Below are 25,373 nucleotides of genomic sequence, written 5' to 3' on the forward strand. Positions count from 1 at the left end.
AGTATTCTTTGAAGGTACAGAACCATCAATAATCCGAAATATTCCCTAATATAGACTAGTGTGCTTAATATAGTTCGAAAAACAGTTTTAGAATGAAAGTGATGGCACCAGTTTTGGGACAGACTGTAACCTTCATCGATGTTTCTCTGGGGCTCTTTTTTTTGCAATTTTTTGGGGGGAAAAGATTAGTCTCTCTAAGTAAAGAACGTCCATATTTACAGTTCTTTGCTTTTGATTCCTGGTCATGAGGTGCAACAGTGAAAATGCAAGCTGAGCCTTGGATATTCATCAAGCATTGTCAGGCATCAATCAGGCATGTAAGGCATCAATTTGTCGATAATCTGCTTCTTTTTCGTCGAATGCCACTACATTTTTGCTTTTTACTAGGTATCTTCGTCGTATCTAGGCATCTTACAGAAAGTGCCTAGGCTGCGTACATCTTCGGCAAAGATTCAATCGTCCGATCATTGACACAGGTGATATAAGTGGTTTGTAAATAAGCATAACTAGCAGTTTTTCTGATTTCTACCAAGATCAAGAGTGAAATTGACTTAGCTCTGACCCAAAAACCGGTTGATCCTTTGGTCCATCCACTCGGTATCTTCGGGGCTGCCTCCACCTCCCGCGGTGTGACCCCAGATTGACGGAATGATCGCCAACTCTCCATGCTGTAAAAAGCTAGCTTCTATCTTACTTGCCTCCCACTTGAAGTACTGATCGGTCAGGCAAGGCATCAAGAGAATGTTTGATGTCAGTCTTCTCAATGTAGCTTCAACCGTCGTCTCTTCAACCGTCCTGCTCACTGTCAAGCTGAGATCAGAACGCTGCCACATCCCTAGCATAGATAGCAAATTATCCGGGTGCCAATCCTCATAATTCTTCCCACCAACTACCTCAGCCCAAGCTTCCAGAGTTTTGAACCCCTGTTTCTCGAAAAGCCGCTTTTCAAACCATTCAGCGCTCGTCAACCAGGCAGAATATGCCCTGCCAAATGCATGTAGACCTCTTATCGGAATTTTGCTTTCAGTGAGGTGACCGTCATTATAGTCGATTGAGTGCAGGAGAGCAGCTTTTGGGCCTTCCAGGAATTGGCGGTTGTGTAGACTGGTTTTGGCAGAAGAGCATATAATCACCGCATTTTGGACCATTCCAGGGTGCATCGCAGCCCAGTGATAGGTACACTGTCCGCCCATTGAAAATCCGACCACGACATTAAGTGTCGCGATACCCAGTTTTTCTGTCAACAATCTATGCTGGGCTTGAACACAGTCCTTGTAGCTGATAGTGGAAGGGAAATTGGCCGTATTCGAAGGACTTGCCGATTCCCCGTTGCCAAAAAGTGCCACGACAATCACCCGATGGCTCTGGAGGGCTCCTTTAGTGAAGTTCAGGGTAGTGTTAATTCTCCCTCGGAAGCATGTAGGAATAAGTGCCGCCTTCTTGCCACCGGGGTTCAAGTCTCGGTAGGCCAGTCGAACGACCGGTAGAGTTTCCCCATTTTCAAACGTAAAGTTTCTCAATTCGCAATATTCGATATCGCTAGGGTCGTAAGCAGAGGCCATATTTGATCGTATGAAGTTTTTACCCGTAAGATGTGAGTTTCACTGTATGGTTATAGGAAGGTGTTGAGTTTATAGAGAATTTAATTGAGACGGAACTATCTATCGTTCTCTAAGGTTCCCCGCGGGAAGGCCGACAGATCGTAAACTTCCCCGTGAAATGCTTATTAATTCGCATCCTCATTTTCTTCTCCTCAGTTTTTTGATCAAAGCTCGAAAATTGCGGTAGCTTTAATTTCCACCGCAAACCGAGGATCAGGAAGCTCCTTGACTCCAATTGTAGCCCGGCTGGGAGCACTCGCACGGTCGGACCAGACTTTGTTCCATTCTTCATTCATGTCGGAATATTGGGTCTTCATGTCCAAGATGTAGACAACTGAGTCGACTATGTTGTACAAGTTGGCCTTTTTATTGGAGGCCCCCTGGATGATACTATCGACCCTGCGGAGGATAGAAGCTGTCTGTTCTCGAACATCGATTGTGAACGTCCCATCGGCATTTTCCGTGACACCCTCATATGTTCCGTCCGGACTGACAGCAGCAATTCCAGAGATGTAGATGGTATGGTAAGTGGAAGGTTTGACCACTCGTGCATGAGAGAATCTTGTCAGTCCCGCGGTCTTCTGAGGGTCGAGGAGGAATGATTGGCCGTTAGGAGTAGAAGACATTCTGGATGGGTAGAATATTCAGAAAATTCTCAATATAAAAGACAGTTGATTGAAATTCTAGTAAGAAGCAACTTGACAATTCTTGAGACATTTATTTATTTCGCCCGGGCACTGCTCACGTTTCTGAACACATTGACTGTTCTTGTCGACGGCAGTAGATGAGAGATGAGATGGCGGGTTGTCCGACAGCGGCGCCGCCGATGCGACAACTGGTTGACAACCTTCAGCAATCTACGCAATCTTCAGTCTTATAAACCATGTATCTCTGTATATATATTGAATATTCAATTTTTCCCTTCACTTCGCATATAGTTTAGTGCGGATAATGAGCGCAAGTAATGATATCGGAATCCTAGGCCGTCCATGCTACTGTAATTACAAATTAGTTAGTCAGAGATGAACTATGACGTGGATAAAACAATTCTTATCTTAGTGAAATAGTAAAGAAATGTCAAGAATGAGATTTTAATTCTTCCTACTCTATGTACTTGTCCCTTCGCTTTCCAGCAAGCTGTAGAGAGGGCAGCGTGACGTGCCATCTCCACATGGACCACTAGTCACCTCTCCCCCCGCACTGCAATGCCCCGATTCTCATTGGCAATTTAGTGCCCCGCACTTTTCAGAGTCTCAAGGGAGGTCAATTGTCATGGTAAGGTCAATGTTGGCTGACTTCTAACTATCTCGTTGCAAAGTCAGGTGGGCATTACTCAAGATCAACCCTCAACAGTCCTGTTGCCTTTACCAGTGAGACATTCGCGTTATCTCCCAAAACCTCAATATTCCGATTTGCTCCATTCCAACCTTAGCCCATGCGAGATAAGGCAAGATAAGGCATTACATTCGCCCCCAAAATTCACTTTCTTTAGTCCACATTACTGAGATAGTCTCGATCCCGTTCACCCTGCTCACCTCTGCCGTACCGATCACTTCTATCCTATGCGAGCCAATTATGCTGGAACTGGCTGCAAGGGCAGAAAGCTCCTGCAAGCGATGCCATCGCAGAAAGAAGCGCTGTGACAAAACTCTGCCACAGTGTCAAGCGTGCAAGCATGCGAAAGTGGCATGCAGCTTCCTCGATGATGAGACGCAGGTAGCATCTTACCCAGTCGCGTAAGAAAAAAAAATTCCTCGGCTAATTCTTACCCTTCCTCATCACGAAGAGAGAGACCTTCTAACAACATACAGCTATGTCCGAGGGCTGGAACGTCGAGTTAAAGAGCTTGAACAACAAGTCACAGCGTCGTTAACTCCTCAAACCTCTCATAATGACCTTTCTTCACATCCTTGGGATCAAGATAACGATTCCCCGCTGGCTGAGGGTCCCATGCCCTCCGGAAATATAACAAACAACTCCCCACCGGTGCAAGGTGCGGATGATGCGATACTAAGTTTCGACGAATTTCCAATCTCACCCATGCTAAAGGCTCTGGGACAAAATCCAGCTAACCTAGCAGAAGAGCTGCGATTGGTTTCTTTGGAGGCGGCGGCTGAGCGCTATTTGGGTTCCTCTTCTGGCCTCCCTTTAGCCCAACTCACCCAGACCGTTCTTCGGCGACTATCTCCAGATCAAGACGGCTTTGTGTTCGATGAAGATATCAACGGCAATAAACATCAAAGCTGTGACCTTAACACGAACGTTATTCCAAACTTGAATCCAATTTCTTTCGAAATGAACCCTTCCTTGTCAAGCCCCATGCCGCTAAGCTCGCTATTCGAAAACCCAACCATTGATGACTATGAGGATACAACGGGCCTTACTTTGCTAGAGCCTACTCATATCAGCTATATCCTGGAATTTTATTTTGCGCATTCCCATACTCTCTATCCAATTATTCGCAAGAATGACTTTGAGGAGGTCCTATGGAGAATATACGCCAATCCTTTGGATCCTTTATCACAGTCTCCACTGTGGCAATTCAGAATATGGATGATCCTAGCAATCGGTTCGACGACTTACTGCTCTGTTTCTTTGATGGATGAGACAGAGCCAGTAAGGTTTTTCAACAAAGCCATGACTTATTTTGAGCCAGCGATGGGATGTGGTGATTCGGTGAGTGTCTAATGATGATAATTCCGTCGAAACATAAATTTACTGATGGTTCAAACCTTGGAACTAGGCCGGGTTGGAGGTTCTGATGCTCCAAGTATCGTATTCATTCTTTAATAAAATAGGACCCAGTAAGTTGCTTTGATAAATCGTATATTTTCGATTAATCTCGTTATTGATTCCAAAGCAGATACCTGGTTTTTGGTGGGTGTTGCTGCTCGTATGGCAACCGGAATGGGACTCCACACATCGGAAGTCTATCAATCTCTCGCGGTCGATGTTGCCGAGCAACAGAAACGAATCTTCTTTTCTCTTTATATGATGGATCGGTATGTTTCTATTGATTTTATTCAAGTGGGCACCCGAATGTAATAATGAGCTTCGCAACTAATCATCACAGCGTTGTTTCATTGGCCCTCGGAAGGCCTTTTGCTATTCAAGATGACGACATAACAGTTGAGGTGTGCAGTCATTTCTTTTTTGTTTCGAATTCATAAAGCTTCTAACAGTTATCTCTAGCCATTTGCCGATGCAGATGATGAAAACATCAATCCGAACAATATCAAGCCGTCTATCAAGCTAGAGCCTTCCACCATGGCAGTTCCTCTCCATATTCTGGCCTTGCGGAGGATTGCTAGCGACATTGGAACTCTGGTGCACTCCCCCAAGCATGTTGAGCGACAGAGTCAGGAGACACGTGATCAAACCATTCAAGAGCTCCACAGACGACTCGTCGAATGGCGCCGAAGTATGCCGTTTCCTCTCCCTGATCTACAGTCTAAGGTGCCTCATCTTTGCACTAGCTGGTTTGATCTAAATTACTATCTTCACACCATTATGCTTTATCGCCCCTCGCCGCTAAATCCTAATTTGGACGTCTCTGGAATGCGAATTCTCGCAGATGCCTCGGGAATGGCTATTCGACAAGCGATTAATATGCATCGCCAAAATCGATTTGCTTACAATTGGCTCAATCTTGTAGCCGTTTTCAATTCTGCACTGTCACTTATGTACACTTCTTCTGCACAGGCTGAAAATTTGTCCTTGGTATTGGATCATGCCAAAGCACTCGCCGATCTCGATCTGGCTGTGGAGCTATTGGATTCTTTTGGGGAGAAATTTCCTTCTGCAAAGAAGATACAAGGCATGATTCGAGCAGTAACAGAGAGACTCGGAGTATATAATATCTCCTCAGTGAGATTTTGAGAATCAGAGAAATGATTTATATTATTGATTAGAGCACTCCCATAGTATTGACAAAATAACATTTCTAGTACCTCAACGTAAATTAAAACGTCCGGCACCGGTGTCACTCGGGAATTTCTGTTGGCCTTGTAGATGATAGAAGATCGGCCGGCGGCCTGGCCAGGTGTCACTGTGCAGTGTCGGACTGTCCGATATCTTCATGGCTAGTCGGGTATTCCATGCCAAGGTATGCTTGACCAGCATCCTCCAAAAAGTTACTTGCCTTGTTAATACTCATCAAGAAAGTAGTAGCTTCTTCATATTTTTATCTTCTCTCTTGCGCGATAAACGAGATGTCTGTTGAAACGCCACAGGGCCCGGGCACAGCAAAATTCTGCCACATATAACCTCTCTCTCCCATGATGAAAAGATATGTTCCACAGAGAGCCAATCAAGCAGTCCACAGGATGAGCCCTGTTACAATGGTTCAGAGTTCCAAACCAACGACGGCGAGCTCACTTATCCCGAAGGGGGGTGGGCTGCTTGGAGTGTTGTCCTTGGGAGCTGGATGGCATGTTTTGGTACAATGGGATTGATGAATAGTTTAGGCATCTTCCAGTCATATTTGGAGGAGAACGAGCTGAAGCATTTCTCATCCAGCAAAATTGCCTGGATTTTTGGTATCTACTCATTTCTTGCTTTTTTCTGTGGTATCCAGGTCGGACCTATATTCGATGCAAAGGGACCACGAGCTCTGATAGTTTGCGGTGCTATTGGAACAGTCCTCTTTCTTGTTCTTCTGGGCTTTTGTACACTATATTGGCATTTCATGTTGGTCTTCGGCATTATTGGAGGGGTCAGTTTGTCGCTCACTTTCAATCCTGCAATTTCCATCGTCGCGCACTATTTCAATCGTCGGAGAGGCTTAGCAACTGGAATAGCCTCCTCTGGCGCGTCATTTGGGGGTCTTATTTTCCCTCTACTCTTCCAGAACGTGGTTTCTAAAGTGGGTTTTGCATGGGCCACTCGTGTAATCGCACTCGTCAACCTTGTCACTTTCGTGATTGCGATTATACTTATTCGGCCAAGATTCAAGCCAAAGACGAGTACAATTGGCGCAATCGTTCCAGATATATCTATTCTTGGAAATGTTAGTCTTATGCTTGCAAGCATGGGAATGTTCTTCATGGAGTGGGGTCTGTTTGTTCCGATCACCTATTTGACCTCCTATGCCTTGTCTCGAGGAATGTCACCCCAATTTTCCTTCTTGCTCTTATCTTTGATCAATGCCGGTGCTATTTTTGGCCGATGGATACCGGGTTACTGCGCTGACCGCATTGGCCGGTTTAACACATTCATAATCACTATTTTTGGCTGTCTCCTTTTCACTGCTTGCCTATGGATGCCTGCCAACTCAAGCAAGCCTATTGCGACAGTCTTTGCTCTGCTTTTTGGATTTTTCAGTGGAAGTAATGTCAGTTTGGCGCCAGTTTGTATTGGTCAACTGTGCAGGCTGGAATCTTATGGACGATATTATGCGACCGCATATGCTATTGTCAGTATCAGGTATGATAGAGCTTTTGATACTAAGATCACCTCATATCATCACTTTCTTTTGTATGTTGACACTTCTCTTAGTACTTTGACAGGAATACCGATTGCTGGAGAAATTTTGACGAGATGCAATGGTGAGTATTGGGGCTTAATTTTGTTCACCATCGCTAGCTATGCAGCCAGTCTCGTCTGTTTACTTGCTGCAAAGCTCTACAATTGTGGCTGGGCTGGATTCAAAGCAATATTTTAGATTAGTTATCCGTGGTTTACTGGTAACCAGGCCTTAGAAATAGTTTCTGGTCGCGTTTGGTGAGCAGCAGCGGTATACTACTAGTAGTATCTGTGGATCCATGGATTGAGAACTACCAGTAATAACTACTGAACAGGACGAACATGATAGATATCTCAGATAGAAATTTCTTGATCACAAATACCATTTAAGGTTCTTCGCAAATATGTGTGATCGAATACTCAATTCCATAAGCAATTCTCTTTCCTCCTCCCTGTAATAAAATGCCTTTCCTCAAAGTCTCGGGAACACTACACTTGGCTCTTTTCCGGGGCTTGCGGAGTGGAAGCTTACAGTGGCCAAAGCAGAGGATTTGTCTCCAGATACATCTGACGGAGGCACCCAGAGAGCAGGATTTTTCTCAAAAAAGTTTGATGCGCGCAAAGTCACACTGACCGGCTCTGCAGGCATAATGGGGAAATCTTCCATGCGAGGGAAGTGCGTGAGGCCAAATTGAACGTAACAAACTATATCTGTGTTTTCAATGGGTTCGTCGCGAGCCACCCAATCAGTGATTGTCAAGTTTTGTGGATGATGCATGCCACTTGATTGGCAGACATAGTCACCAGCGGGGAATAATTCACCATCACGGTAAGGAACGACCCAAAGCGACTTTCGAGCAAATTCTCCTCGTTTTGTAACTATGCTATCAGGCCGTGCTAGGAGAGAAGGACACTGGCTATTGACGATCTTATATCCAATCGGCTTTTTTGATATTTTGCTGACTCGATTTGGGTTCACGATATCCCACGTCCGGGATGTTTCGTGACAATAGGAGGATGCGCCATCCCTGGCCGTTTTGTAGGTTCTCTTGTTCGCTAGGAAACCATTTCCATATGGGTTCTTCTCCGGAGAGTAATCGGCGGCAACAGCATCATTTTGGATCACACTGTTGTTGGGTCCATCAATTTCCGGGTCAATGCGAAGAGAGAAAATATGCTGGTGGTTTTGAGCATCAAGTCTATTCCCCACCTCTGTGCCATAGGGCGCAGATTCTTCACTTGGGTGGAGACAATAGGTGTTCAACATGCCAGTCAATTTCACTTCCAGCTTGTAGGTTCCATCCAGCGTAAATGTGTGGTAGAAAGCATATTCGTAATTGGCCGCAGTTAAAATTTGTGATATGACCAGCTTCCGATCTCGTGCGAGAACAACACTCCCATCTCGAAAGTCTGTATGTTTGTACAGGATGCCATTGTCTTCTTCGTGAATGCACACAGCGTTTTCAATCAACAAAGGTGTCCCGTTTCCGAAATTCAGAACAGCGTCCAAGTAGTGGATCGCACCTTTGCAATCACATCCTAACTTCAGAGAGTTGGTCATGAATCCAGAGCCGTACTCTCCGATGTCGAAAGCATGCTTTTTGTGATGGGGTGCATTCGGCGACCCGTATGGAACAAACATTTCTACCACACTAAGTCGGTTGAAGATAATTCTCTCGCGATTCTCTTTGCCATGAGAATCGCGCATTCGTATATCAGATAGAACCAGACCTTCGCGGTAGTTGAATCCAATGTGCAGCTTTAAATTTGCCCATGAAATCTCCCGCCCTTGCATAGAAAAAGAGACACCCTCGGGCTGAGTAATGTTGATTGGTTTCAGGATATCATACCCATGGAGGCTCTTTCCTACCAGCTCAGGCAGGTAGTTATGTTCCTGAAGCGAAATTGGCGTACGTTCGCCGTTCACCGTTTTGATGTCAACAGCTAGAACTTCCTCTCTCTCAGTGTCGGCAACAACAATGAAGTCAAGTGGATGGGCATATTGATTATCCGATGAGAATTTGCGATAGTAGGGGAGAGCTTGCTGTAGTCTTCGCTCGAATCCCCAGCGCTCGTCTATTCCGATTGCCCAGCCATCAAAAAAGACATTTGACATATCAGTTATCCCAATTTCTTTGCAGGCTTTTATCACCTGTGGATGAACTCTTGAAATTCTTTCGATCACATCCAGATCCTCCAGAGTGAGAATTGGCATCACGTCTTTAAAATCTACCCAAGCATCGATGGTCTCTGAAATCAAATCAACGGTAACTTCAGATACTTTCTGGTTTCCACGGGCAATCACAATGGCTTTGGATCTTCTTCGAGGCCTTGAACCTCCCGAATCACGAAAAGCGGCATATTCGAGCTTGAGCGGCTCCAGCAAGGTGATGCTATTGAACTTGAGCTCCCCCTTTGACGAGGCCTTGATGATTGCCGACGAGGTCAAAATTTCCGCTGCGGATAATGGGTCTGTATCAACGGTTAGTTTCGCTTATTGCCATTTGTGGATCCATTGAACAAATTACCTAGCGGGTGTATGTCATTAGTCCTGGGTTGATTCCTCGCGCTGCAGCTGCAGCTATCTGCTTTATTTGCGTTGATATTCATACTAGTCTCCAGTGATGGGATGTTAAAAAATATCCGATTACAGATGTCAACAATATGTCTCCTTTTATAGCATATTGAGATTCTAACAATCATACAAATTCCAACAAGAAGACAGCGAACTACATTCCTCTATTTCCTAGTATTAACCAGATTGGGATTGTGCTTCCGGTCATTGTGAATGTCGGCCGGGCCGAACTTGAAATTGAGTTTGGAGTGGGATTTTCGGTGGGGCCGACGGTATCATAAATCGTCTCAATCGTAAAATTTATATTCCAAGGGTCAAATATTCAGTTTACAATAGCAATAGTTTATTGTGCCTCAACAAAAATGATTGCAAGCTGACATTTAGAGATAACAGTTTTGAGATTCCTGAACCGTTCCTCTCGATGAGAATCCATCGTTGAAGCCCTTTTCAAACTTCTGTCTCTTTTTTCAAGGAAACCGAGCACAGAAACTCCCCTTCCATCTCACCTATTCCTGGACTGAGGACGCAAACTCGTTTCTTCACCTCGGCTGGCTTGAAATCAAACTGAACTAGTAGTGTAGTAAGGGTCTTCAGTATGTTTGTCATGGCTAGATTCCGACCAATGCACATTCAATGTCCAATACTGAATGGAATTAGGTATCTTCCCTTTTCTTTGTTGTAAGAGTCATCAAGCCAGCGGCTAGGCTTGTATATTTCGTGATCTGATCCCCAAATGTCGGGATTATAGTGTAGGACGTAGTTCGAAATACAGACATTTGTCTGAAGGCTGGTGAGTTTTGAGGCAGACTATGAATAGTTGTAAGGAAACTTACCCCCTGGGGAATATGATGCTCCCCAATGTCGACGCCACCCTGGAAACCGACCCGACACCACAGCGGCATAGTGAACACGGGATTAGTCAAAAATTCTCTTTAACACAGGCCATTGTGTCTATTAAAGATGCTTCAAAGCCTTGTATAGGATAAGAAATCTGGCCAACACCAAGAGGCCCTAGTAAATCCTGAATTTCCCTAGTCGTAGCTGCAAGCATTTCCGGGATTTGAATCAAGTTCCAATGAAGAAGAGTCAATGTGCCTGGGGTTGAATGTGATCCAGCGACGCTATTTTATTGTGAATATTAGATTTCGAATATCTCTCTATGGAACAGATTTCTGGATCGGTATGATTTACAGAACGGCAAATGCTTCAGAGTTGATCTCTTGTTCAGTTAAGCGAGCACCACACTGGGGATCGGCCGCCTCTACGAGGCTCTTTAGGAGATCAGGCCGTTGAGACGTGTTTTTCATCTTGAACTTAACGCAATCTGAACAAACGGTCTTCAGATTATTTCTACTTTTCATCAATTGTCGCATCCATGACACTGGAGACATTCTTGACAGGGCCTTCCAAAAATTTTGGAAAGTCAGTTCGCGAATGACACCAGCCAGTAGAAGATGATCATTGATGGCATGCAACTCTTCCGCATATCCCTTTTCCTGTACACCGAAAGGCTTGGCAAAGGCCACTTCGCCCAAGATATCCAATATATAGAGAGAAATAATGGTCTTGAAATCAAAAGTCTCGCCACTACCTACAAGTGATCGAAGTTTTCTGATGAATATTTCCATTTGACCTTCAATCAAAGGTTCCAGTTTTTGAATCGAAACCTGCGAGAATCCATGGGATAATTGTCTCCGACGAAGAGCGTGAATCTATATTCCGACCGTCAGCCTTTTCCCACTTATTGTATAGAAATTGTACAATATTACATCCTCATTGGTACCACCAAACAGTTGGGATTGAATGCGGTAAAGGCGCCATAGAATTCCGTTATAAGTGCACACTGTACCTTGCGATAGGCATCCCGAGCACGGCTGTCCAGTAGAACAAGCTCGCTTCCGGGAGGTGCACAGTACACATGCTCTCTTTCTCTTGCCAGATAGACCCCGCTTCGGGATTTGGTCCCCCGAGGCCAGCCTCCCCGCGCATGTTTTCCAATGTCTGCGGAACGCATCACTGGAAAATTGTCAGCCAGTGAGCCATCAAAGCAAGATGTCTGGAGAATATCTCGATCTTGGCACTCACCTCCTCTTATATCGTGCATCACAAGATGTACAAGCGTGTTTCTTATCATCACCATCTGAAGAACATCGGTCAGTCCCTCAAGAACAACCTTGCTCATGGCCGACGGTGGTAATTGTACTAACGGGTCAGGGTATGCCGTTGCAAATGCTCAGGTCTTCGAAACGTTCTAAAACACAAAGGGCAGACTAATGCAGGAGATTCATCGGCTTCCATTATGCTCTCGGGGATAATCTTCCCCTTGTTGAGTGCCAGATGGAGATATATTTTCGAGTAATTAATTTAGTGCAAAGACGGAGATGCGGGGAGAATGTCTGGGGTCGGCAGTGGGCAAAGCCAAGAATCCCGATGCTGATGCCGAGATGCCAAAAGCAAGACATCGCAAGATAGTTAGTATCTATACCCCCGATGTCACATAAATATCAGTTTATTGTTGTGAGTCTACTCCTAGATTTTGTCCGGAGAGCTAGTATTTACTTAGGTCTGGACAGTACCTGAGGGTCCGGTCATTTCCAGACACGGCCCTGCATTTCTGCTGCTCGCTCCATCAAGCTAAAGATGGTTGAGTACAAAAACGAGTCACACTCCAAATATTTCCAGTCCTGCCCAGTCCTTCCAAGATGGATGGAGAAGTATAAAAGACGGAGGGCCGCGGCAGAAAAGAGGGCCGCGGCGATTCTGAACTATCAACACCCATCCCAGTCCAAAACAACTTCAACTTCGAACAACTTCACGAAAATCCTGCGGTCGCTCCCCACTGTTGTGTTTCATTCGCCTTGATGGAGGGGACGGCGAAAAATACCAACTATTCCGACTCCTTCGAGCCCAAACAGCCATTTCCTCCGCTGTTGGACGAGCTTGCATCGCCAGAAGAGGCTCAGGAGAGCTATGCCGAAGACGAAAGTGTCACCTCGCCCGGCTACGATGAGATCGAAGTAGAAGACGACGCGGATTTCCAGTCACACTATTCACTCGACCCTCAATCCTTCTCTGATTCAGAATCAGACGACTCGGGCGACGGCATTGGACAGCACCATCCTTTCCACCAGTCGTCCAGCTCCCTTCATGGCCCTAATGCCTTTGCGCCTCCATTCTACAACCGCCCACCGACACCGCTACCCCCTTCGCCCTCGCTGACATCTCTCCTACGGCCTCCCTTCTCCACGACCACCTCACGTCCCACAACCCCCGACAGCTCGGACGTCGAAACTCCCAACGACACCGAGGCCGCCGTGGCCAAGTCGGCCCGGCGCGCGACCACCGTTCCACGCGCCAGCCCCAAGGTTCCGACATATGAGTACTATGGATTTGTGCTCTATCTGGCATCCTCGCTCGCATTCCGTACATCTCTCTTCCCCGCATGATCAGACCATCCCCACGCTAATCCCCGTATCTCTTCTAGTGATCTACCTCCTTTGGTCCTATCTTCCCTCCCCATTCCTTCACCAACTTGGCATCTACTATTACCCGAACCGCTGGTGGTCGCTGGCCATTCCATCATGGCTGGTGATGTCCATTGTCTACATATACATTGCTCTCGCCTCATACAACACCGGCTATCTCACCCTTCCCATGAACAGTATCGAGAATATCGTGGATGAAGTTGCAAATGTTGCTGTCATCGATGGCAAGGCGCGGCGGCGGCCCGGTGGCGCTACCAAGATGAAACCCGGTGCGACATCATATCAAATAATGGGCCCACAGAATCGCAAGGTCAATTGGTGCGAGATCTGGAGTGAGGGCACCGATGCAGTCATGGATATCCCCGTAGGCGGTGTCTGCGAGGTGCTGTATGGCCAAGAACGGGTTGAGGATTTGGATTTATAACCCGGAAACTGTGGAACATTTCCGTCGCTTTACATTGGAGCATTGAAATTGAAATAGCGAGCGTCTCTAACCACCTGCAATATAAAGCATGGCAGCTTCGTTTCCCCGGTTTCTGAAACCGGAAGGCGGTGTTATGATAAAAGAAGTCACGAGGTGATATGCCGGGCGGCGACTTCTGGCAGAAGAGTCCCAGGCTTTCATCATCACCCTCGGTCTCTCAATAAGCAACTCTTCATTTTCCCGAGATCTCTATTCGACTATCGGCAGCCCCTGAACATGTCGGGGGAACGACCTTCTACACCCCCGCGGCAAAATGCGAGCGGGCCAGGCCAACTTCCTCGCGGTCCCCTCACTCCAGAGCAAAAGCGGCAGATTGTAGGTCTTCGCATTGAGCATCAACCATCACTCGGGGGGCACCTACTTACTCTACTTTCTTTGTAACAGGAGGTCAACCGCATGAAAGCCAAGGCTCTCCGAGAACAACGCGAAACCGATTCAGCTAAAAGTTCCGTTGCAGCCCCCACCCAAGGAGTCAAACGTTCCCACAATTCCATGACAGCCGCCAATGCCCCCGCCACTTTACGCGATGCGCGCTCCAATGCATCCTCGTCAGATCGACCTCTCGATTCGATCCAGCCGGCCCGGAACTTCACGCGATATGTCGAGTACGACTTCAGCAAGATGACGGACACGAAGGGTGGTTTCTTGACGCAGGAAGATGATCCTTTCAATAAGCAACTACATGCATCTGAAGAAAGGGACAATAAGCCAGCCAATATGACACAGAAGGAATGGGAACGTCACCAACTACTGCAAACGCTACGCCGGAATCGAGAGGGGCCATTTGAGCCAGGTTTGAGCGTGTTGGATGACAAGAGTCAGCAAAAAACCTGTCGGGAATGTGGCAGTCTAGAAATTGACTGGAAGTGGGAGGAGATGCTTCATTGCTGCATCTGCCATGCTTGTAAGGATAAATTCCCCGAGAAGTACAGTCTTCTTACAAAAACGGAGGCAAAGGAGGATTATCTTTTGACAGATCGTGAGTCTCATCAAGATCCATATACTGAACAAGCATCTCTAACACTCATCCTGAAGCTGAGCTACGGGACGAGGAACTACTCCCTCGGCTAGAGAAGCCCAATCCACATAAATCCACGTGGAACAACATGATGTTATACCTCCGCTACCAGGTTGAAGAATACGCATTTTCCTCCAAAAAGTGGGGCTCGACTGAGGCTCTTGATGCAGAGTTTGAGCGGCGCGAGGAGGACAAGAAGAAACGACGAGAAGCCAAGTTCAAGACCAAGCTGCAAGATCTTAAGAAACGGACCCGTGTGGAGGCTTATCGGCGGAATCGCCAGGGAGCTTCTGGAGGTCAGTTCGGCGATGATCTGGCCAGCAACCGGAAACATGTGCACCAGTGGGGGCGATTGGTGGAGAATCCAGAGACAGGTATCGGAGTCAAGACATGCGTTGACTGCGGTATGGAGGTGGAAGAATTAGAATTCTAGATGCTGCATGCATAGCTTTGTGGTTAATAATTTTACGAAGACACGAATATCAGCCCTGGTGCAAGCTTGAAACTGACATCCGACAGTAGTGCTCCAGTGCTAGTACCAGTAGATCAACGGTCCCATCAATCATAAAACTCCGACCTCGGGAGTCCGAGTCCCAACCTTGGAACGGTCTCTTCAACTTGAAATTCAGTAATTACCTCCGGGGCTCCAGAGCTGTGGCCAGGTAGTGGGCAGGTGGGTACTAGCAGTTGAAGTTGATACGGTATGCTGACCAAGATGCCTAGTAGTATCCACTAGCATAGATCTAAGTTCTCGGAAGACATATTAATCAGGAGTAAGCACTTTATACTAGGAACCGTCCTACTAAATGCTAATCACTAGTACTACATATCAAATAGAGCTTTATAGATAACTACCAGGACCATCAAGTTTACTAGGAATGGATACTCTATAAATAACCTTTGAACTACTATATTGTATGTGGATAAGTCCAAGTATTCTAATAAGTTTTATTCAACAGGAAAAGGATGTGCAAGGACGGGCATTTGAGGTATATCTCTGCAAAATTTGAGGCAGCCATCGCAACTAAACCCCCGATGGTCTAGTTGGATATGGCGTTCGGCTGTAATGGAAACATATAACCGAAAGGTCGCCGGCTCGATTCCGGCTCGGGGGAACCTTGCATTCTTTTTTCTAGTTTTTCTAATGTTTTCCTTCTTTGGATCTATTGCAATTATTTCAGTCAAAACTCCAAACAAGTCTTCGCAATCAAACCCGCGATGGTGTAGTTGGATATCACGTTCGGCTGTAATATATACATATAACCGAAAGGTCACCGGCTCGATTCCGGTTTGTGGGACTTGCATTCTTCAATTCCTCATCTGAGGATCATTTTTTGCTTCTTATTTTTCCTCTCTGTCTCTCTTTTTCTGCTTTGACTTTAATGGCTGATAATTCTCCGTTGCGCATACTCCGTACTGTGCACGGATCTTTGGCCTCAGGTGTCAATACTTCAAGTAGATAACCACGATAAGCCTTCCCCGCTAAAAAAAAAAAAACTACCACCCCTCCATTCACTTCAATTCAAGGCGACAGCAGAAATCATCTTGTGCGATTGACAATCATCCACAATTTCCCTCACTCCTTTTATTCTTCCCTCTTCTTGCGTCTCTCCTCTCCCTCCCTCTCTTCTATCACCATGAGCACTTCCGCACCCCCCCACTTCCGCGATGGACTCGGTCCTCCTCGCCTCGGAACCCATGCCAGAGGGAACCCAAGAAGTCCGGGGTATCGACTTTGACAAATTCCAGGGCCGCGATATTACCGTGGCCGAGTTGGTCGAGAACCTGACCACCACTGGCTTTCAGGGTAGTGCGGTTGCTGAAGCTGCCCACATCATCAACGAGATGGTAAGTTTGCGAGAGGAATGATCTCAGGCATATAAGGATTGCAAAGCCAATGATCTGAGAAAAGAAGAAGGGTATCTGACATACAATCTTTTTTTTATAGCGCGCCTATCGTAACCCTGAGACCGGCGCGAAAACGACCATCTTCCTCGGCTATACATCGAACCTAATTTCCTCCGGACTACGAGATACCCTACGCTACCTTGTGAAGCATAACCATGTATCGGCAATCGTGACCACCGCAGGTGGTGTGGAAGAAGATCTGATCAAGTGCCTCGCCCCGACCTACCTGGGTTCATTTAGCACACCCGGTGCGGGTCTCCGTGCGAAGGGACTGAACCGGATTGGCAACTTGCTGGTGCCTAACAACAACTACTGTGCCTTCGAGGACTGGGTGGTGCCGATTCTGGATACCATGTTGGAGGAACAGGAGGCTGCCAAACGCAAGGCTCTGGAGACAGGCGACGAGGAAGACGAGCTCCACTGGACGCCGAGCCGGATCACCGAGCGCTTGGGACGAGAGATCAATAACGAAGATTCCGTACTCTACTGGGCGGCTCGTAATAATATTCCCGTCTTCTGCCCAGCTTTGACGGATGGGTCTTTGGGGGATATGCTCTACTTCCATACATTCAAGTCCTCGCCGCAGCGACTGCGCGTGGACATTGTGGACGACGTGCGGCGGATCAATACTATGGCCGTGCGGGCGGCACGTGCCGGCATGATCATTCTGGGGGGTGGTGTGGTCAAGCACCACATTGCCAACGCGTGCTTGATGCGGAACGGGGCCGAACACGCGGTTTATATTAATACGGCGCAGGAGTTTGACGGCAGCGATGCAGGCGCCCGGCCTGATGAGGCGGTGAGTTGGGGCAAGATCAAGATTGATGCCAAATCCGTCAAGGTATATGCCGAGGCCACTGTGGTCTTCCCTCTAATTGTGGCGGCCTCGTTTGCGCGGGCACAGGGCCAGGCCCAGGCAAAGGCACAGGCACAGCCTGAGACCGAGACCGAAACCTCGTCTTAAGACGAAGATGGTGGCATGGGATGCAGGGATCCGTTGTCACACGACGGGAGAGTCGCCAATCAGGGGTGTGGGGATTTGTTGCTGTGCTTCTTGTTGATCAGTTTCTACATATCTTCTCCCCGCATGTGGACTCTTCCCATTTATTTGTTTCTTTCAGCATTGAGATGGAGAACAGTCCATTTCTTTGAATCCCAAATCCCAGATCCCAGATCACAAACCCCAAACCCCGTGGCCGCGTGGCCCCACATCCTTTGCAAGGGGCAGTCTACAGTCTACCGTGCAGATTTGCCTGACCGACATGCTGGATCGGATGGGAGTAATCCCATTGGATGGTCGGCAAGGTAAGTGCCGTAAGCACGCAAGATAAGTGGCGAAAACGGGGAGCGGACCGAGAGTGGCGAGGAGAAAAGGGAGAAAAAATCGACCAAGGGGTATCGGATTTTAAGGTTGGCTGTCGGTGGTGGATCGCGGCTCCACTGCCGATCAGAGGGGGGGGCTTCACCGCGAGTTTGAGGAAGGCATTGTACATAGCAAATAGTATATCATGAGAAATGGGACACAACAATTGAAAATATCATGCGGGGGAATAAGAGTAAAAGTGTAAGACTGAGAAAGAGAAGATGTGAGTGGCAGTGGCAGTGGCAGTGGCAGACGACAGAGAAGAACAGCTGACTTGGAACCATGTGACTTGGGGGATTTGGGACAGTCCGGGGGAAAGAGCGGGTCCGGCCCAAAATGGACAGAGTGGGTGGTGCCTTCCTTATCGTTTGACTCTCCTGGGTTTTTGCTTTTTTTTCTTTTTCCTCCTTCACCTTCACTTTCTCACTCTTTCGCTCTTTCTCTCTTTCGCTCATTCTCACTTTCTCACTCTCTCGTTCTTTTCTCCTTCTGCATCTCCCTCCCTCTCTCCTCTCTCTTTTATCTCCACCCTCTCTATACCCTCTCTACGGGTCAGGGTCCCCTTGTCGCCCAATCGGCCTTATCTCTCACTATATACATCCACTTTCCACTTTCCAAGACAAAGACAGCACCCCCTCAGCAACCAGTTTATCCTGACAGTTCTATTCGCGAGCATCAATTGGGTGATTCCCAGAAAACAGTCATTCCACAAATACCCATAGGGTCATTCGATTCCATCCCATCCCATCCCATCCACATCCATCCCATCATGGACACCTCCAATGTGACGGATAGCAACCTGATCCCTGAGTCAGGGGTCGAGAGAACAACCAATTCGCCCTCAAATCCCCTAGAGACTGCTACACCGCAAATTTCACCCTCTTCTGTCGAGCAACCCGAATCTGCACCCGATCCTGCACCCAATTCACATCCTCGGGCACCAACGCCACCCCCCACCGCGCAGCCCGGGGAAGAAATTGAAAATGCCTATTGGGCCGATATTGAGGAAGACACAACAACTCCAGGTCAAGACGAATTGAAGGAAATTGACGGCGCTGAGGCCGATTACAGTGCTTGTGACTGTAGGTTTTCCCCTGTCCTCCCCGAGTGGCAAATATGAGTCCAAAAAGGCCATTTATGACTGATACTTCTATCCAAAAGACTCTTATTGGGAGAATAACTTCTTCCGGGATCTGGACGATCCCGAATATGCCCCTCGAGAGAAGGCTCGCGTCACCTGGAAGATCAAGGGGGTCCGGGGCACCCCCGACGCACCCAATCGGAACAAGGTGATGCGCTCTCCAGCCGCCTACATTGGAGGATATTGGTGGCGAATCAAGTTCTATCCGCGCGGAAACAATGTCGGCTCTTTGAGCATCTACATTGAATGTTCCGAGACAATGCCTGATCCCGATGAGTGCCTTCCAGAGACGGAATTCTCCGTGCGTCGAACCACTTCGAACGCCGCCCTGAACGACAGCACCCCGGATGTCGATGTTCGTACCCCAGCTACCAATGACTCTCGAGCCTGGATAGACTCCTACAGGGCACAATACTCCGCCTCCACAGCCCCTGAGACCCCCAACCAGGCTGCCAAAACGTGGCGAGTCCCCGCACAAATCGGTGTCGTTATGTACAATCCCGAAGAACCTCGAACAGGATGGATGCAATCGTCTTGTCATCAATTCAACCCTCACAACCTCGACTGGGGGTGGACATACTTCCACGGCCCCTGGGATCAGATCCATACCCGTCGCCGGGGTCAACATCGCGCTCTGTTGAACAATGACACACTTTCTTTTGATGCGTATATCCGGGTGATCGATGATCCAACCAGGTCCCTCTGGTGGCACCCGAGCGATTCTGAACCGACCTGGGATAGTCTAGCTCTGACTGGATACCGCCCGTTGGGTGATTCGGTGATCAACCATAGTGCTGAGGTGGCTGGGCTGGCTTCTTGGCTGCATATTGCCCCCTTCTGCAAGATCATCCAGAGCGTTGATGTACTCGAACATCTGACAAACTGTGACATCAAGCCAAAGCCCCTCTGTGACGCCCTGCAGAAGCTCCTGTGGCACCAGCGACGTCGAACCCAATCACTCCAATATGTGGACACAGATGGCATCACTTCCATTCTGCGCAACATGCGTGAATTCTCGGGTGATGTTTCTGAGTTCTGGGAACGCCTTCGACGAACACTCGAACTGGAACTCGCGGGAACCGAAGCAGGCAAGGAATTTGCCAAACTGTTTGACAGCCCGACGCCAACCCCCCTAACGGATGTCAACACTTTACCAGCAGATTTCAACTCTCGCATCTGTGTTCGGGCCGATGAATATAAATCGACTGGTGAGGCTGTGCAGGGTTATCTGGGCTCAAAGCCCGGAAGCTGGTCGCTTCCACCTATTCTTCACGTTGAACTCGGCCGTCACACCCTCGACAAGGCGATGCGATGGCAATTATTGTTCAACAAAATGGAACTGGATGAGGAGCTAGACTTGGCTTCCTTTGTAACTGATGATTCAGGAAGCAAATATGTCTTGTACGGCTACGTGGTCCACCGTGGTCGTCGCACCTCGGGCAAGTTCTTCAGCATCCTCCGGCCGGCCGGTCCGGGTACCAAATGGCTGGCATTTGACGATGGTAGCGATAACCGAGTTGAATGCCTGACTCAGAAAACGGCAATGGGTCCACATCTCGGTATTGATCCATCTCAAACGGTTGATCACAAGAAAGGTCACGATGTTCCGGTGGTTGTCATGTATGTGCGGAATGACATGGTGTCGGAGATTCTGCCCGGGCCTCAGGGTCCCTGGGAGGTTTCGGAAGACTTGAAGAACTACTACGAGAGCGGGGTATATCAACCACCATCCGTCGCTGCCGAGACGTTGAGCAAGACGGACGTGCAAGTCGAGGTCTATTCGTCGTCTGGGTATGATCAACTGAACAGCCTGTTCGATACATATGACCTTATGTCGCACTCCAAGGCGACGAATAGCGTCATGTATATGACATTGCCTCGTTCGTCCAGTATCGCCGAACTTCGAAAGAAGATTGCTTCGGGAAAGTCAGCTGCTGATGAGTTAATTGGCGCCGAGCGTGTCCGTCTCTGGCACATTGGGCATACCCGTGCCCAATGCGGCCCTACACTCGCCTTCGATCTCATCACCGAGCTTGATGTTCCATTGGATTCGTCGGGTGGTGTCATGCGCTTTTGGATGGAAACCATTTCTGCGGAAGACGCCAAATTCTTTGCTATTCCCGACCCGCCATCTGTAGCAACCAAGGAAGACAAACTGGAAGACTCTATAATTGAGCGGGCCACTTCAGAAACCGCTGAGCGCTCTTCAGTAAATGATGGAGATGCGATTGCCAGTTCATCCGCAGGTATTGTGCAGGACATTACTACCAGCCGCATTGACGACAACTCTATTGCTAGCGAGCCGCCTCTGGCAACCCTGGCACCAGAGAATGACGCCGTCTCACAAGAGAATACGGATCCTGTCCCGTTACTGACTACCCCACGGGAAAGCCAGACCATGGAGAACACTGCCGCTGGCTCAACGGAAACCAGTTTGCCTGCATTCGAGACTATCGCGTCTGCTTCTCAATCAGAATCATCGGCACCTGTTTCTGCCCCTGCTAGCGCGGAAGAGCCCGAAGTAAAGCTGCCTGTTGGGCACACCTACTTCTTCATTCAGATGTTTGATGCCGACAAGCAGGTACTTCAGACGGTAGGCTCTTTCTTCTCTAAGCTGGAAACCAACGTCAAGGCATCTATTCGAAAACACTTGCAATGGCCCATTCGTCGCGACTTCATGATGTGGAAACGAGTCGACGGTACCACCGTGACCACTATCTCGCCCGCTGAGAACTTTATGGACGTGGTTGTTCCACATGGATCATGCATCATTGTCGGAGACAAACTGAGAAATGACAAGCGAATGGAGCTTGGCATATCTGGTCTGTTCTCCAGTCCCGATCGCCTAGTCCAGTATCTCTGGGCCGAGTCTCGGAGCCACCCCATTCAAGGGTTCACTGGCACCAAGACCGTTGAGGCTACTTTCACCAGCGACTACTATAGCGGCGACTTCCTGAATGGGCATTACCATGGCAGGGGCAAACACTTCTCTGGCACCGGTACTGTTTACGAGGGAGATTTCGTCTTCGGACGGCGCCACGGCCAAGGCAAGATGGAGTATCCGACCGGTGACACCTACGACGGTGACTGGGTCGAAGATGTGCGCCATGGACAGGGTACTTACATCGAAAAGAATACCGGCAATAAGTACGTTGGCGGTTACAAGGATGGCAAGCGGCACGGCAAGGGTATCAGTTACTGGGAGGTTGCTGATGAGGAGGCGGATCTTTGCCAGATCTGCTACTCAGAGGAACAAAATGCTGTCTTCTGCGACTGTGGACATGTCTGCTCTTGCGTGACCTGCGCCAAACAGGTGGACCTCTGCCCGATTTGCCGCAAGACTATTAAGAGTGTCATTAAGATTTACAGGACATAAGATTGTTCTATATACGACAACGTTTTATTGAGTATATATGCGGGTTGGGGTTGGAGTCTTGAGTTGTTTTTGTTTTGCAACCGGATTGGATTGGATTGGATCCAATACAGATCTCATTTTGAATTTTCAAGCGAAAGTGGCTGGGATATGGACCTGGCGACGATGCGTTGGCATTTTAGACTTTTGATGATGACCTCTCGTTGCCCATTGGGCTTTTATCTTTCGTTTTGATGCATGCCACCGGACCATCGGTGGACATAGAACATTTTATCATTTTATCTATAGATTTGAATTATGTGATTTGACGCTGAATGAATCGTTTCATATTGAATTGAATAGAATATTGATAAAAACATAACATAACATAACAAGGTATATGTCCAATGCGCCGCCCACCAAAGAAGATGCTTTTATCTTTATCGACTTGTCAGATCAGATTAGAGCTAATAGATACACAAGAGACGCTCAAGGTGTCAGGGATGGATCAATCATTTGGCCGACTTCTTGGCCGACTTCTTCTCCTTCTTCTCCTTCTTTTCCTTCTTCTCTTCTCCTTTTGTCACGGTCTTCTTCTCGCCTTTGCCCTCGTTGGAAGACTTCTTTGCGGCTTCAGGCTTCTTCTCCTCGGGCTTCTTCGCCTCAGACTTCTTGGCCTCGGACTTCTTCACTTCGGGCTTCTTGGCCTCGGACTTCTCCTCCTCGGGCTTCTCGGTATCCTTCGATGCGGAGGCATCCTTGCTCTTCTTAGGCTTGTTCAGAACACCCTTGGGGTTAAGGCCCTTGCGTCGGAGACGATTGCGCTCAGCACGGTTAATACGCTCTTGGTCCTCGTCCTCAGCGAAAGGACCGAAAGATCCACCCTCGTTGTCTTGAGTAGATCCATCTTCATCAAGGATAGGGGTCTTGTCATATGACTCGTCGTCGGTTGATTCGGTCTTCGAACTGGAACGAGCCCGGCCGGACTTGGTGGAGGTCTCGGTGGTGGACTCGGTAACGGGGGTCGGGCCGGTCTTCTTCAGCTTGCAGACGTAGAAACCATCAACGTTCTCGCGGTGGGGGAAGTAGCGGCGGGTCATGGTCATCTTTGCGTCGAACTTCTTGCCCATGTAGCTGGTGAAACCGGGACTGCCGAAGTCGCCGAGTCCGGTGTCGACAATCTTGATGTTGGGGCGCTTGCGCAGCACGTACTGCACAACGGCCTCGTTCTCCTCCACGGTGACACTGCAAGTGGAATACACGATGTATCCACCGGTCTTGGAAGAGTGATCAACAGAGTCGATGGCGGCGAGGAGCAATTGGCGCTGCATGTGGGGGATGGCGAGGAAATCGCGCTCATCCTTCGAGGTCTTGACGCCGGCATCCTTGGAGATAACGCCGGTACCGGTGCAGGGGGCATCGAGCAAAACTCGGTCGAATCCGCCGATGGCCTTGGGGAAAGCAGTGCGGGCATCCATATTGGTGACGATGGTGTTCTTGCAGCCCAGACGGTGAATGTTACCGATCAAACCCTTGGCACGGGGCTTGCTGGCATCGTTGGCGATGACGGTACCGGTGTTGCGCATCAGCGCGGACATGTAGGTAGTCTTACCACCGGGGGCGGCGGCCATGTCCAGAACACGCTCGTTGGGCTGGGGTGCCAGCGCCATGACGGGGAGGAAGGAAGAGGCGGCTTGGAGAATGTAGTGACCAGCCAGATACTCGGGGGTGGCACCCAGAGGGACGGCGGATTCGAAAACTTGCAGTCCGACCTTGGACCATTTACCCACGGGCTCGAGGACGACGCCACGGTTGATGAGGGCCTGGGCGAGGGATCGACGATTGGTTCGCAGAGTGTTGGTACGGATGACGACAGGACGAGGGGTCTCGTTGGCTTCGAAAAAGGCGAATGCTTCCATGGGGGTGAACAGGTTCCACAGCTTCTCAGCCAAGTAGCGGGTGTAGCCGTAGTATATGCAGATATCGTTGAGAACAAGGTCGACGTAGTCGGCACGCGACTTATCGGCCTGGCCCAGGGTCTTCAAATCACCGAGAATTCGAATGGTATCAGTGATGCGTTGACGGAGCAACTGCAGATCCGGTGCAAGACCAGGCTGGCCATCCTGACCAAAGACATCAGGACGATCACCAGCGATGTTGGTTTGCATAGCGGCCTCCTGCAATTCCTGCTCAGCCTCCTCCGCTTCAGCCTGCTGCTCTGCATCGAGCTTTCTAGACAGACCCTCGATATTGGCGGCGGTCAGCTGCTCTTCGGCGTCGGAGAGGTCTTCGTCGTCAGAGAACATGGCCTCGCGGGGGTGATCGTCCCCGTCGGAGTCAATCACTGAATCGTCATCCTCCAAATCCGACAACCGTCCAACACCCTCATCGCTGTCCAGGGATCCATCACTGATCCCATCCAGGTCTCCAAATTCATCATCCTCCATCTCTTCCATCTCTTCGTCCTCATCTTCGGAGTCTGACATGGGAACGGGCTTTTTCTTTTCGGCGACCTTTTTCTCAACGACCTTCTTCTTGTCTACCTTAGCAGATCCATTGGGAGCACCATTGGGAGCACCATTGGCCTTGGACTTCTTGGGGGCGGCCTTTTTTGAAGTGGTCTGTTCATCGGCATTGGATCTGCGGCGCTTCTTCGCAGGAGCGGCCTTAGCCTTAGGCGCAATGTCGGGCTCACCGGCCTTGCGCTTCTTCAGCATGGTAATCTTGGATTCATCGAGCGGGGGCGGAGGGCCCTGCTTGATCATGCGACGTCCAACACCCATGGCGAATGTGTTATATTTGGGGTATCACTTGGGGTTGATTTGGTCTCCGCCGACTTTTTTTTCTTTGGCTTTTTTTTTTCTCGGCCAGCGGTGTATATTGGCAGTATTTGTCAGCTCGGGCGGTGAGGTCGGTGTGTTTTCTGCCTGGGAAATCAGGCGGACACTCTTTCTCCATCAGCAGCCAACGGACAACCTCAACT

General features: G+C 48.7%; 11 protein-coding genes across 11 annotated transcripts; 6 read left to right on the plus strand and 5 right to left on the minus strand.

Moving 5' to 3' along the window:
* Positions 1-551: 551 nt before the first annotated feature.
* Positions 552-1,562, minus strand: N7481_008336 (uncharacterized protein; the record flags this gene model as incomplete). Its single annotated transcript, XM_057267555.1, has 1 exon — positions 552-1,562. One exon carries the CDS (start codon positions 1,560-1,562, stop codon positions 552-554), a length of 1,011 nt encoding a protein of 336 aa, XP_057121756.1.
* Positions 1,563-1,765: 203 nt separating this feature from the next.
* On the minus strand, positions 1,766-2,227 carry N7481_008337 (RidA family protein; the record flags this gene model as incomplete). Its single annotated transcript, XM_057267556.1, has 1 exon — positions 1,766-2,227. One exon carries the CDS (start codon positions 2,225-2,227, stop codon positions 1,766-1,768), a length of 462 nt encoding a protein of 153 aa, XP_057121757.1.
* A 949-nt stretch (positions 2,228-3,176) lies between these two features.
* Positions 3,177-5,480, plus strand: N7481_008338 (Zn(II)2Cys6 transcription factor; the record flags this gene model as incomplete). The annotated part of the gene is made up of 6 exons (XM_057267557.1): positions 3,177-3,337; positions 3,413-4,277; positions 4,345-4,405; positions 4,465-4,603; positions 4,675-4,735; positions 4,794-5,480. 6 exons carry the CDS (start codon positions 3,177-3,179, stop codon positions 5,478-5,480), a joined length of 1,974 nt encoding a protein of 657 aa, XP_057121758.1.
* A 565-nt stretch (positions 5,481-6,045) lies between these two features.
* Positions 6,046-7,263, plus strand: N7481_008339 (uncharacterized protein; the record flags this gene model as incomplete). Its single annotated transcript, XM_057267558.1, has 1 exon — positions 6,046-7,263. The coding sequence occupies one exon, from the start codon at positions 6,046-6,048 to the stop codon at positions 7,261-7,263; it is 1,218 nt and encodes a 405-aa protein (XP_057121759.1).
* Positions 7,264-7,536: 273 nt separating this feature from the next.
* Positions 7,537-10,541, minus strand: N7481_008340 (primary-amine oxidase; the record flags this gene model as incomplete). Its single annotated transcript, XM_057267559.1, has 3 exons — positions 7,537-9,536; positions 10,284-10,419; positions 10,473-10,541. 3 exons carry the CDS (start codon positions 10,539-10,541, stop codon positions 7,537-7,539), a joined length of 2,205 nt encoding a protein of 734 aa, XP_057121760.1.
* Positions 10,542-10,826: 285 nt separating this feature from the next.
* N7481_008341 (uncharacterized protein) lies at positions 10,827-11,821 on the minus strand (the record flags this gene model as incomplete). The annotated part of the gene is made up of 3 exons (XM_057267560.1): positions 10,827-11,351; positions 11,423-11,655; positions 11,725-11,821. 3 exons carry the CDS (start codon positions 11,819-11,821, stop codon positions 10,827-10,829), a joined length of 855 nt encoding a protein of 284 aa, XP_057121761.1.
* Positions 11,822-12,500: 679 nt separating this feature from the next.
* Positions 12,501-13,548, plus strand: N7481_008342 (uncharacterized protein; the record flags this gene model as incomplete). Its single annotated transcript, XM_057267561.1, has 2 exons — positions 12,501-13,062; positions 13,124-13,548. 2 exons carry the CDS (start codon positions 12,501-12,503, stop codon positions 13,546-13,548), a joined length of 987 nt encoding a protein of 328 aa, XP_057121762.1.
* A 276-nt stretch (positions 13,549-13,824) lies between these two features.
* Positions 13,825-15,059, plus strand: rad14 (DNA repair protein RAD14; the record flags this gene model as incomplete). Its single annotated transcript, XM_057267562.1, has 3 exons — positions 13,825-13,923; positions 13,993-14,587; positions 14,644-15,059. 3 exons carry the CDS (start codon positions 13,825-13,827, stop codon positions 15,057-15,059), a joined length of 1,110 nt encoding a protein of 369 aa, XP_057121763.1.
* A 1,211-nt stretch (positions 15,060-16,270) lies between these two features.
* Positions 16,271-17,498, plus strand: N7481_008344 (deoxyhypusine synthase; the record flags this gene model as incomplete). The annotated part of the gene is made up of 2 exons (XM_057267563.1): positions 16,271-16,474; positions 16,575-17,498. Coding segments are annotated over 2 exons (1,128 nt in total), but the record flags the coding sequence as incomplete, so codon positions are not given.
* A 1,168-nt stretch (positions 17,499-18,666) lies between these two features.
* Positions 18,667-22,414, plus strand: N7481_008345 (putative MATH and UCH domain protein; the record flags this gene model as incomplete). The annotated part of the gene is made up of 2 exons (XM_057267564.1): positions 18,667-18,979; positions 19,059-22,414. 2 exons carry the CDS (start codon positions 18,667-18,669, stop codon positions 22,412-22,414), a joined length of 3,669 nt encoding a protein of 1,222 aa, XP_057121765.1.
* A 488-nt stretch (positions 22,415-22,902) lies between these two features.
* On the minus strand, positions 22,903-25,173 carry N7481_008346 (rRNA (cytosine-C5-)-methyltransferase NOP2; the record flags this gene model as incomplete). Its single annotated transcript, XM_057267565.1, has 1 exon — positions 22,903-25,173. One exon carries the CDS (start codon positions 25,171-25,173, stop codon positions 22,903-22,905), a length of 2,271 nt encoding a protein of 756 aa, XP_057121766.1.
* Positions 25,174-25,373: the final 200 nt, after the last annotated feature.

Source organism: Penicillium waksmanii (assembly GCF_028829765.1).
Source record: "Penicillium waksmanii strain IBT 27052 chromosome Unknown utg000007l:1.0-4314555.0:1.0-4317578.0, whole genome shotgun sequence".
Lineage (NCBI taxonomy): Eukaryota > Fungi > Ascomycota > Eurotiomycetes > Eurotiales > Aspergillaceae > Penicillium > Penicillium waksmanii.